We start from the raw sequence: 12,319 nt of genomic DNA on the forward strand, positions 1-12,319 counted from the left end.
GTATGTGTGTGTGTGTGTGTGTGTGTGTGTGTGTGTGTGTGTGTGTGTGTGTGTAGCAGCTTGGGGATAGTGAGAGCTTTCTAGTAGGTGCAGCTTAGGGAGATCAGCAGTTTCTTCCTTGATGACACGGAAGGTGAAGCTGTATGATTGTGAAGCTGTATCCATGTGGCTTTTGCTTCATTCCGTGTCTGTTATGCAAGTGAGCAGGGGACAGGGATGCAGAAAACCGATGTGCAGCTGACCATACTGTTGCTGGAGAGAGAGAAAGAGAGGGAGAGATGCAAGGAGGAGGCAAGGTCAGGACGCCTACCGGCTGGTCCATGGAGGGGAAAGGTCTGGAGAACCAGAGGTCCCTTGCAATCACTGTGCAATCTCCTCCAGGGGAGCCCAGCCCCACAGCATCCCTCCTTCCAGCTTACCCCTCTCCAACCCCCGAGTTCAGGCGGCTGGGTCGCCGCTCCCCCTGGCGGAATCCGAAGGCTGCTGACGCTGGAGGCCCCAGGGGAGGCTGGAGAGGGAGGACTTCATTGTTGGAGCGAAGGCGTCGAGGACGGGAGGAATTAATCCGATATAGGAAGGGCGACGGGACTATGAGGGAAGGAAGAGGGGCAGTGTACACTCAGCCTTTTCATCACTTGGCGGGGAGACAGATAATTTTCCAGGTCGGGCGTCCCAGCGCCCCGGCTGGCTACAGGGAGACGTCAGAGCGCTCTGGTCCACGGTGAAGAGCCCCCCCGCCCCCTCCCGAGCTTGCATATAAAGTGGGGGCTGCAGCAGTGGCACCGGCGGCTGCGGTGGCGGAGCTCCTTCGAGGTTCTGGTCCTCCCTTTGCTCCTCCGTGGGAAGAGCGCACTCTTCACCCGGCCTCGCCCAGACTCACACCAGCGCTCACAGGGCTTCCCGCCGGGACCATGCGCGGCCGTGAGCTCCCGCTCGTCCTCCTCTTGGCTTTGGTCCTCTGCCAGGCGCCCCGGGGACCAGCGGTCCCGGTGCCAGTGGGAGGAGGGACCATGCTGACCAAGATGTACCCTCGCGGCAACCACTGGGCGGTGGGTGAGTGTCCTTGGAGAGATGTGTCCGCTGGAGGGGACCTCTCTCCCATCTCAGCATTTCCCAGCTGGGTTTGGGGGGCTGGGTGTGTTCCGATCCTTCTACCGAAATACCTTCCCCTTTCACCTAAAACTCCACTTTACCATCCCCCATCCTGAGAGCCCATCGGTCCCTTACTGGCCTCAGGCTGGTCCCTTGATTCTTTCCCCACCAGCGCGCAGCTCTCCAAAAACCCATCCCACACGCAGATCATCTACTCAACTCCTCCCTTTGTCCGCCTACTCTTACCCCTGTCTGGCACCGTACTTTCCATCAACAACTTCGGGGAGGTGAACCCCTGAGTGCACGTCAGGGCCCTGGTCCAGCTTCTCCGACCGACTGGCGAGGGCTGGAACCTAGGCTGCGCCTTTGCGCCTGGCAAAGCCTCAGGTTTGGGCATCTGGGGCGCAGCGCCCGCGCTTGGTTTCAAGTCTGTCCAGCGAGCGGTGCCCGAATCCCGCCTCTGTTTGCGGCTCTCCTGAGTTTTCTCCATCCTTCTTTTCCCTTTGCGGCGATATTCTCTTGCCCGCCTTTTGCCCAACCCTCCCCTTTTCCAGCGAGCTGGTTCGGCGCCGGGGATCACGCGTGCTCTCCCAGCTGGTCGCCGCCTCCCTGCCCCTCTGAGCCCAGCTCTTTCATCCCCTCTCTAGACCCAGGACTTCTCCCTTTCCCCACCTCTTTTCTCATCCCTTTTGCCAACTTGTTCTGCTTTCCAGCACCAACTCCGAAGTTCTCACGCTCTGGCGGTCCCTCCCTCCAACACCCGGAGTCCCCAGCGGAGAATACCCTCCCGCTGTGTGGCAGATGCAGAGGGCGCCTGGGGGTCAGGAGTCCGCCCAGCGTCGCTCCGGATTCGGCGGGGCAAGGGGCCCGGTAGTGGCCGGCAGCCTCTGCAGGCACAGCGTCGGCTAATACCGAGCGTCTGACTTCCTCACAACTACCTCCCGCCGCCCATATAGACAACTAGGACAACCCAAGTCGGTCCTTGAAGAGATTTCAGTGGTTGTGTGTGTGTGTGTTTCCTGAGTCTTCTACTTAGGAACTGGGATCGGTGGACTGGAAGGGTTATCTGCTAATTCAGATATAAATCGACATACAGATCTGAGAGACAAGGAAGAATTTGGGGGAAGGAGTGAGGCGGGAATTGTCTCTTGTCCTTGGCTCCTCTGGGTTGTGGGCACTTCTGTCAGAGAAGTCAAGAGCGCAGAGGGTGTAAGGGAGTAGTTTCTGTTGTTGCTCAAAGAATCATTAGCCAAGTCTTCACAGTCTCAGGGATGAGAGGATTCGTGACAGCTGAGGCACGCCAAGAACCCACGAGTCTGGTGTGGAGAGGAGAGGTTGGGTGGCTGAAGCTGGGAACCCCTGCATTTCATGAATGAAGGATACTTAGAAGGAGTTGAAGATTCCAAACTTAGAACTGATACATCATTAAAAAAGGGTTTCTGGGAACTTATAGATCATGGGGCCTGTGTCTGGTCCAGCCACCAGCCTGGAAAGATGGAATGAAACATCCAGATTTCCAACCATTTTTTGCTTGTGCATATTTTGTATTAAAAAAGCTTATTATTAAGTATCCTTGCCGGCTAAAAGGAGGGCTATGGAGTGAGCTGGGGAGCCAGCGTCCCTGCCAGTGCAAGCTAAGCCTACCCCACTTTGCTGTAATTCTGAAGCACATCTGTCCTCTGTATTTATGGTGCCTGGCATTTAATCACGCTGTAAAGTGGTCCTTGGGCACTCCTAACCCCAAGTTATACCAAGCAATAGCCACCCCAAGCACTATTTTCTTAATTATTCTCAAATTCTTTTTTAAAATTTTAACTTATTTCTCTCTTTGATGGCTGTGCAGAGTATAGGAAGAACACAGGAAACAAGGTGAGGTAGGGAATCGCATTTCCGTCTAAAATTACATTGTGGTTGAGAAAAAGTTTGCTTTGGGTAGACCTGCCTTCTGATGGCAGGTGAGCATGACCAGGATGAATGATAGTGTTAAAATTTAAATGTAGCTTTCAGTTATTCCCAAGAAAAAGTCTATCCTCCCCAGTCATCAAAACCATCCAGTTTAGTTTTAATTATAGAAAGTGGAAAGCTACATATTGCTGTCCACAAGGAAACTGTCAGCACACACATTTACAAGCTTGTTAAGTGAATTGCTCCTTCCAGCTGAGAGAAGCAGGGTGCAACAATGGAAAACAGGTTAACAGCTTGAACACTTAACAAATTTTTGCCTGGCTTCGTGTTCATGGAAATGTTTTGTTTGTGTGATGAAAATCCTGTGGCTTAGTCTGTAGGGCGGCGGCCCCACATACCAAGGGTGGCGGGTTCAAACCCAGCCCCGGCTGAACTGCAAACCAAAAAATAGCCGGGCGTTGTGGCAGGCGCCTGTAGTCCCAGCTACTCGGGAGGCTGAGGCAAGAGAATCGCTTCAGCCCAGGAGTTGGAGGTTGCTGTGAGCTGTGTGATGCCATGGCACTCTACCGAGGGCGATAAAGTGGGACTCTGTCTCTACAAAAAAAAAAAACCAAAACGAAAATATGTGTCAGCACTGATACTGGTGACTATTCGCTGTTCTCCCATGAAATGCTCCTAATTGTGGTGTAAGGTGGGTCCCAGAAGGTTAAATTCAGAAGCAGCAGTGTTTGGCTGCAGAAGGGCTTGTCATTGTAGTGCTGTCCCATAAACCATGGAAGAGTTTAAGCGGCTCCAGAAACAGTAGTTCTTAGAAGCACTCAGCACTTTAACTTATGACTTTCTCATTTAGGTTTCAAAACTGCCCTTTAGTGGTATTTTTCCGTGATTAAAAAGTACAAAAGGGTTTTTTTTCCCTCCCTCCGAGCAAGGTTTTTAGTTTTGTCTTTTGCCTATGCTAAGATCTCCATTATTATGATATGGACTCATGACCAGTAATGATGGGGGAAGAGGGCATATCATCCCTGTTGCCATGGAGATGATGATACGGTTGACAGCAGCCAGCTCAAAAGTAAAATAGGACCCAGGGAAGGGAATGTGTGCTTCCCTGGGGTGCTTTAGATGGTGTGCTTTCCTTAATAACCAGTCTGTGGATCTAGGGGTGAGGAGGTGAACACGTTTACCATATATATATATGAAAGCATGGACATTCAGAGAAATCACAGAATGGAGGATGACTTTCTTCTCCCATGTTAGAAAAGTCCGCTAAATTTTTCAGCCATGACAAAAATGAAGTTCTTATTTGCAAAAATATCTCCATGATCCCTCTACTTCATTGGCAATAACTCTTTTCTCATTTCTAGCTTCTTAACTAGATGATGGGCGATTAAGAAGGCAAGAGAGACCCAGGTCATTACTGGGAGCAGTGGGGTTCTAATCCTGCCTTCCCATCACCATGACTCAGTTTCCTTCATAAAAATAAAGCCGAATACAGTACCACTTCCTGGGAAGTTGTACAATATAATCACTGTTAAGGCTAATGCAAAGCTATTTAGGGGATGTCTGGGTGCCAGGTTGACAAAGCAGATAGATAAGGACCCAGTCGTTCTGGATTCTAATTCTTCACTTGAGACAGTATCCCTAACAGGGTTTTGAAATTGTGTGAGGTGTGTCACAGGCGACTTGGCAAGTGCTCCCGCTGCAATGCATTCGTTTTAAGGCTCCCCAATAGCCACTGAATTAATTTTTCCAAGTCATGTAATGAGTCATGCTATACCAATCCAGACTCCCTATTCCTTTTCATAACAGTAGCAACCCTTTTGTAGACCTTATCCTTATTTCCAGACCCCAGAATGATTTTTAACTGTCTTATATTCTTAGGAAGTTTAAGGACCCCATGAGGTAGTATGATAAAGTCTGTGGAACTGATTTTAATCCTAGAACCTTTGCTTACATCTGTAAGATCTCTGGCAAGTCTATTTTACACCAAGCTATTATATTATGGATCAAATGAAATACGGCATTTAAAACATCCAGTACATACATGAAAATAATGAAATTAGAGTGAGGGCTTCACTGTTGGTGGATATAGTTGCTGGGAAAGGGCCTCTTTCAATAGGAGGAGACTGAAGATCTTTCAAACATTATTCCCTGAATATTTTCCATAAATATTTCTAATGACAGTCAACATTGGAACTAAAAGGATCTATTTCCTTGTGTGCTTTAAGTCAGAAGCACCAGGGTTTCATTGATATTGGAAATTCCTAAATGCTATAAAGCCTAATCACAGGGAGATGGGGACAGCCAACTGGAGAGGGCAGATGACGTGAGTATATTTAAGCAAAGTCTTAAGTATGAAGACCTTGAATTCTCTACCCATTTCTGAGTCTGTATTACCCTCTCTTGCAGGCATGAACAGGTTTTTATTTTTTTATATGGCAAACACACATTTCTGGAGCCACTGATGGACTTTTACTGATAATTTCAGACACTCAAGAGAAAATCCTGCATGTCTGTGGCTAGGAGGTGTTACTCAGAACTCGTTTTCAACTTGCTTTTTATGACACACTTAACAAAGTGTAATTTCTAGGTAAAATTTCCTAGATTCGAATTTAACTAAAATTCTGTAAAAGTTTATGTGAAAAATTCCTTTGGTATTTTTGTATTATAGATAAGAGGAAAGTAATAGATAGTTTTTTAAATCCACACAGAGAAAAGCAGCAAGATTTTTATTTTCAGCAGCAATTCAAAATTGACTGGGGAAGACATTTAAACTCCATCTTTCACTTGAGAATAGAATTCAGTGTAACACACAGAATTGATGATAAAATTTTAGATATGGAAGCTTCCTTAGATTACTCTTGTCTACCCTGTTCATTTTATACTGGAGAAAATTGAAGACTGGCCACGCTAAAATGACTTGGCAGAGGTCACCTAACTATTTAGGAGAGTTGCTGGAACCAAACCCAGGGCTCTTGGGCTGCAATTCTCAATTCTGCCCAGCTCATTGCACATTTTGAACAGAGAGCAAAATCTGTCTATCGTTTATGAACTAACTCCTAATAATAAAATGCTATTTGTTCTGCACTTAGGAGGAAGAAGCAGACACATAATTGGTATCCTTTAAAATTTCTCTTTCATTCATTTCCTTTGGTTAAATTTGTGGCATTCTGGTTTTTTTTGTTTTTGTTTTTTGGGCAGTTTTTGGCCAGGGCCGGGTCTGAACCCGCCACCTCCGGTATATGGGGCCGGTGCCCTACTCCTTTGAGCCACAGGTGCCACCTGTGTGTGTGTGTGTTTTTTTATAGGGCACTTAATGGGAAAAAAGAGCACAGGAGAATCCCCACCTATTTCTGAAGAAAGGAGCCTAAAACAGCAGCTGACAGAGTACATTCAGTGGGAAGATGCTGCAAGGAATTTGCTGGATCTCCTAGAAGCAAAGGGGAACAGAAGCCTCCAGCCTCAAGCACAGACCTTGGGCAACTACCAGCCTACTTGGGATTCAGCAGCTTCAAAGATGTAGATTCAAATTGCAAAGGTAAACAAACAAACTGGAGAAGTGGGGTGGGAGGTATATGGAGAGATTGGAAAAAGGAGAAGTTGAATCAGGGAAGAAGAAAATTGCTTTAAGCCTTCACAACCACTACATTAGGCCAACAGCAATACGTGCGAAGCAAATCTGTAGACGATTTCCGTGCTATCTTTCTCTTTGACATAATAGTTTATTTTTCCTGTTAGCACATGGAAAAGGTATTGATTTCAAACTCCAAGTTAGGAGTTTTATTAGCAACTGTATTTATTACAAATTGTGCATTGGTGGCATTTAAGAAAAAAATTTTTTTTGAGACAGAGTCTCACTATGTTGCCCCTGGTAGAGGGCTGTGGTGTCACAGCTCACAGCAACCTCAAATTCTTGGGCTCAAGCAATTCTCTTGCCTCAGCCTCCCAAGTAGCTGGGACTACAGGCGCCCACCACAACCCCTGGCTATTTTTTTTGTTGCAGTTGACATTGTTGTTTAGCTGGCCCGGGCTAGATACGAACCCGCCAGCCTCGGTACATGTGGCCGGTGCCATAACCACTGTGCTATGGGCACCGAGCACGTCATTTTAAAATTTTTATTTATTTTTGGAGACAGAGTCTTACTCTGTTGCCCAGACTAGTGTGCAGTAGTGTCGTAGTTCACAGCAACCTCAAACTTCTGGGCTCAAGTGATCCTCCTGTCTCAGCCTCCTAAGTAGCAGGGATGTGTTGTGCCCACCACAACACCCAGCTAATTTTTCTATTTTTAGTAGTGAGGGGGTCTTGCTCTTGCTCAGGCCTGCCTGAAACTCCCAAGCTCAAGAGAGTCTCTGCCTCAGCCTCCCAGAGTGCTAGGATTACAGGCATTGGTGGTATTTTTTAAACTGCCGATGTTCTACCAGAAGGTTTTTTTTTTTTTTTTTTTTTTGTTTGTTGTTGCAGTTTGACCGGGGCTGGGTTTGAACCTGCCACCCTCGGCATGTGGGGCCGGCGCCCAACTCGCTGAGCCACAGGCGCCGCTACCAGAAGGTTTTGATAGTAAGTCCATAGCCTATTTGTGTAAATCTCTCTGGGCCTGCAGATGTTATGTTTATTTTTGATGACCATTAGTAGAAGAGCTTTTTCATAGATGTTTTTAGAAAACAGCATTCTGGTTTGCTACTTTATATGCAAAGTAGTAGTTCTTCACATTTGTTCCAAGATTACCTAGTTCAGATTTCATCCTAGTATTTCAAAACCTGATAAATCAATCTGAGGTCAACTGATTCATCTTCTTTATGATTTTATAGAGGATAGGGAAAAATACTGACACCAAACTGGCAAGGTTTAGATACAAAGACAGTGAACAGAATAAAGAAGAGAATAAAATTTATAAGAAGAAAACAAGGCAACTGAAAATGAGATGATTATTACTAACTTATATGAGGTTTTCTTTAAATATGTAATAAAAGGCAAAAATAATTTCAGTAACAATGAGTATTTACTATAATGCAGGTATTAAACTAAGCAATATCTCCATTTTCTGGTTTATGCTCACAGCAGTCTTGGAAGGAAGAACCTATTATTTCCTTCATTTTAGAGGTGAGGAAACTAAAACTAGTCACAGCACCTTTCATTTTATGAAAACAGGGCAGAAGCCTGTGCTCAGTCTGCCTCGGACGGTCTGTACCATCCAAAGCATCTTCCAGGGAATAGTCTCATTGGTCTTTAATATGGAGGCTGCAGGACGCAATAGCAGGCTCGTGTCTCTCGCTGTTCCTGACATAGACATACTGCTTTTCTCTCCCAGAGCTCAGAAAACTCCCTCCTTCCACTCTTTCTTGACTGATGGCCCCTTTACAGAGCCTCAGGTCCGATATTGCCAAGCCTCAGCTGGCTTTTCTGGAGGGAGGCTTTCTGTTTCACTGCCCTTTGGTTTGCCATGGATTTTTCTATGCTAACTGCAAGTTGAAAGTTCATCTGTTGCACAGAGCACCCACAGAGAAAGTCTTTGGTAGCTTTTTCCGAGAAAGACAATCTGGGTTAAATCAATCAATACAGAAGTAAGTACCAACTTTGGGCAAAGCCCTGAGATTTTCCAGTTCACACCTGTGGGATGGGTGCCATGTGATCAGCCTCTGTGGATTCTGTGAACTTGTGATTGCCTTCTCAGCTCCTTTTCTCAGTCAAGGGCTTTGCTAGAATTCCAGTGGGTACCTAACAGCAGTACCCTTCTCATTTATCTGAACAAAAATCTCCACCACAAAACCCTTTAAATAATTTTTGCAAATGCTGAAATGGACTTGTCCTCAGGGCTTATTCATAAAATACTCCTCCCTCCCCTCGCCAACACACACAGTCATATTATTAACCTATAATGACTCATTTTTGAACCAACCAGCAATGTTTGTTTTGAGTTGCTCTATTTCCTAAACCTGGTTTTGCATATCTTTGGAATCTTTTGAAAAATTCAGCTTTCCTCCTTGAGGTTCTAAAATGTCCCCCTCCATCTAGAAGAATAGTCTCTAAGCTTCAAAGGTGATCACAAAAACATAGCAGAAAGGTCTCTGTGTGATGGTACTTACCACAGGATGGGTTGGTTGGGCAGTGGTGAAGACTGTCTGTTTAAAGGAACAGTTTTCATCCCATGTGAGCAGAAAAAGATCATCTTTTTACAACCAGGTCTTGCTTTGAGACTCTTTGTATGCATTGTTTTTATCTTTTGCAAGTTTAGAAAGCCCATCCCATTTCGTAGCACCTCAAGTTGAATAATGAGCTATTACACACATTGGTGCTATTCTTTTGGCTCTCTTTCCCAGTAATGTGAAAACAAAATTTCACAGTTAGCTTCGTCTTTCAGAGACCAAAACATTTTATCACTCCTCTTGCACTAGAAATTCTACCTCAAAGAAAGTTCATTGTTACAAAAATTGAAAATATCTTATAATTATCTTACTGGAAGAGAAGGAATGCCAAGAGAATAGATCATTAGAAATTGTGTATCTCCCAGTGTTAGAGAGGAGCTTAATAACCTAGCTGAGCACTGCCAGAATTAGCAGCAGTTTTCAGAGGCTTCAGGAATTTTCTTAAAATTAAAAACTATCCACATATGCTCTCCTCTCCTATTTTAGTAATAAAACATCAAGTTCTGTTGCCAACGCTCCCAGAGCTGTAATTAGAAACTCTAAGCATTTCTTATGTTTTTATGACAAAGATATTTACTTAATTCATAAAATATTTGTGTGATGTGCCATCTAGACTACTATATCGTGGTAAATAGGCTCCAGAACTTTCATAGCAATTATGGGCAATAAAGTTCAAGGTGAACTTTAATCCTTTTTAAAACTGTTCCCTTCTCACAAATCGTTTAGTTCTATTCTGCAATTAATGGAAGTTTTGGCCCATGGTTTCTGTAATTCGAAACACCATTCAGGTTGGCTTTAAGGCCTCCCTCAGAATTCTGGTCATGGCTGTGCATTGTTCTGGGTTTCACTGAAGGTGTAGGCTGGACTTTGGGTTCCCTTTGTAATTGGCATCCAGTCCATTCTTCTTTGCATGCTTATTATTTTTCCTTTTATTTATTTTACTTCCTTCATTTCCTTTTTAGAATTGACAGAAACCCAAATTAACTCCCTTTCCCAAGTTGCCCACACGACATGAAGACAGGGGGCTGGGAATGAGCTCCAAAGGCTGTTACGGAAAAGAAGTGAATGTCTAAGTTTGTCACTTTTTTAAAATTTTCAAATTAATATGAGGGTACAAATTTTTAGGTTACATTGTTTTCACTTCTAAGGCAAAGTCCAAGTTGTAGTTGAGCCCTTCACTCAAGGGGACTGCTCTCATGGTCCCACCCAAATCAGTCCAGAGAATAGGAAGATTTTGTTAATATCTGAAATACTCCAAAGGAACTCCAAATATAGAAGAAGCACACACAATCAAGAATAACTGATAACCTTTCGATTACCCTGACGGTTTCTGTGAAGGAGCAGAGTGAAGCCCTCACCTCACCTCCAGCTACTCCCGCCCCGCAACATGGAGCCCTTCACCTCCCAGGCCCTTGAACTTCCTAGGCTCCATATCCCTCTTTGTCCTTTTCATTTTACTTCCATTCCCTTGAGCCAGAACCCTCATGTTCAATGTTTTTAGCTAACAGGGAACTTCCCTACCTTTCATTCTGGCTCCAGTGGTTTATGACCAGTGGTTCGTAAGGCAGGATGGGTGGTGGCATTTTCAGGTGGGCTGGCAGCACTCAGTAGTGCAGCCTGGTCTCCTGCAGGAAAGCAAAACTAATTGGCATGTGCGGGAACTGAACCCCAGGTCCTGGCTCCTGGGCTCAGTAGTGCTTGGTCAAAAACAGCTGAGTGCTTGATCAAAACAGAGCATATAATCTCAAGAACACCAGTAGTTCCCTTATTAGGAAGAAATGTCTGGTCTGGAAATTGGGGAATCTGAATAGCCAGAGAATCTTGAGAAGAGTAACAAGCTCTAGTCTGGATGCAAAGTGTGTCCTCATCTCAGCAAGTGAAGAGTATTCTGTGGGAACAAAGAAGTATTTTAAAATCCTAACCACTCATTCTTTCTTCAGTCTTGGTTAATTTGAGCAGAAGCGACAACAAGCAAACCATAATAAACTTAGAATTGGCAGAACCCCAAATTTCCCAAGTTTCCCACAAGACTGCCATTTACAGTTGTAGGTTTGTACCGAGTAATTGTGTAACTCAGAAACTAACTTTGTTGTCATGAGGCACTGTCAACATAAGCAAATTAAAAATTCAAATCTTACATTCTTTGAGTCCCCTTTCTCAGCTGCTACTCAAGAAATAAATTCCTATGGATGATACATTTAATTCCCAACAGTGGTTAAAATATACCTGAGTAATTGGGGTTTAAATTAAGCTGACATAACAAAAGACCCCAAAATGCAGTAGCTAAAAAAAAAAAAAAAGTGGAAGTTAATTTCTCCCTCCAGTCACAATTGTGGCTCTCAAATTCTACATGCTCAGAATCATCTGCAGGGTTTGTGAGAGCAAATCACTGCACTCCATCCCTGATTCAGTAGGTCTGGGGTTGACCCAAGAATGTGAGTTTTTAACAAGCTCTCGAGCGACACTGATAGGTTTGTTGGGAATGGATTTACTTCTAGTGTTAGATTTCAGTATTGCTTTTTTTTGCCTTACTTTTTCTAATGTTTTTTAAGTTGGTATATTCTCTGCTCCAGGTTCTCAAGGAGAAGAAGAAATGCCCAGATGAGTGAAAAATAACAATGACCATCTCTCTCAAAGGAGAAAAATAAAACCCCTAAGAGACTGCATTCTGCAAACATCGGTTCCACTGGATCATCAAGATTTCCTTTGTGCAAAATACTCAACTGTTTCTGTATCTTTCAACCTTGACTAACTTCATGAGTTTCAAGCAGCATCTTCTGATTTGAACTTGTTTTCTGTGAACAATTGTTCCAACAGAGTCTTCCAAATTAATGCTTTTTACAGCTAGGCTATTTGTTGATTAGATTGAAAGCCCCAAGCTGTTACCATTCACAATAAAAGCTTAAACAAGTTGTCCATAAGGGCAGGGGGTCCTTTTATTTCAATGCCAAATGAGAGGATAGTGTTGTTATCAAACAGCTTGATAATGGACTTGGGCACTCACTGGCTAAGTCAGGCTGCATTTTTAGCTTTCCCTTCTGAAGGCCACTTACTGAATCCTTGTAGTGACTTACTAGAGGCTACTGCTGGGAGTTTGTACTCACTTTATTGTTACTGTCAGATGGGCCAGGTTGAAGACAGAGGCTGGCCCATCCATCACTTCAGCTCCTACTATGACCCG

The 12,319-nt window shown here is 44.5% G+C and overlaps 1 protein-coding gene across 1 annotated transcript; it reads left to right on the forward strand.

Moving 5' to 3' along the window:
• Positions 1 to 727: 727 nt before the first annotated feature.
• GRP (gastrin releasing peptide) lies at positions 728 to 12,055 on the forward strand. The gene is made up of 3 exons (XM_053571811.1): positions 728 to 1,053; positions 6,303 to 6,532; positions 11,712 to 12,055. Exons 1-2 carry the CDS (start codon positions 912 to 914, stop codon positions 6,515 to 6,517), a joined length of 357 nt encoding a protein of 118 aa, XP_053427786.1. The 5' UTR covers positions 728 to 911; the 3' UTR covers positions 6,518 to 6,532; positions 11,712 to 12,055.
• The last annotated feature ends 264 nt before the right edge of the window (positions 12,056 to 12,319 follow it).

Source organism: Nycticebus coucang, chromosome 19 (genome assembly GCF_027406575.1).
Source record: "Nycticebus coucang isolate mNycCou1 chromosome 19, mNycCou1.pri, whole genome shotgun sequence".
Taxonomy (NCBI): Eukaryota; Metazoa; Chordata; class Mammalia; order Primates; family Lorisidae; genus Nycticebus; species Nycticebus coucang.

Excerpts from the sequence above, each read along its gene's own strand:
- GRP (XM_053571811.1), top strand. The coding sequence starts at position 912 with ATGCGCGGCCGTGAGCTCCCGCTCGTCCTCCTCTTGGCTTTGGTCCTC. Across the intron at positions 1,054-6,302 it reads CGGCAACCACTGGGCGGTGG|GGCACTTAATGGGAAAAAAG; the intron begins GTGAGTGTCCTT and ends GTTTTTTTATAG.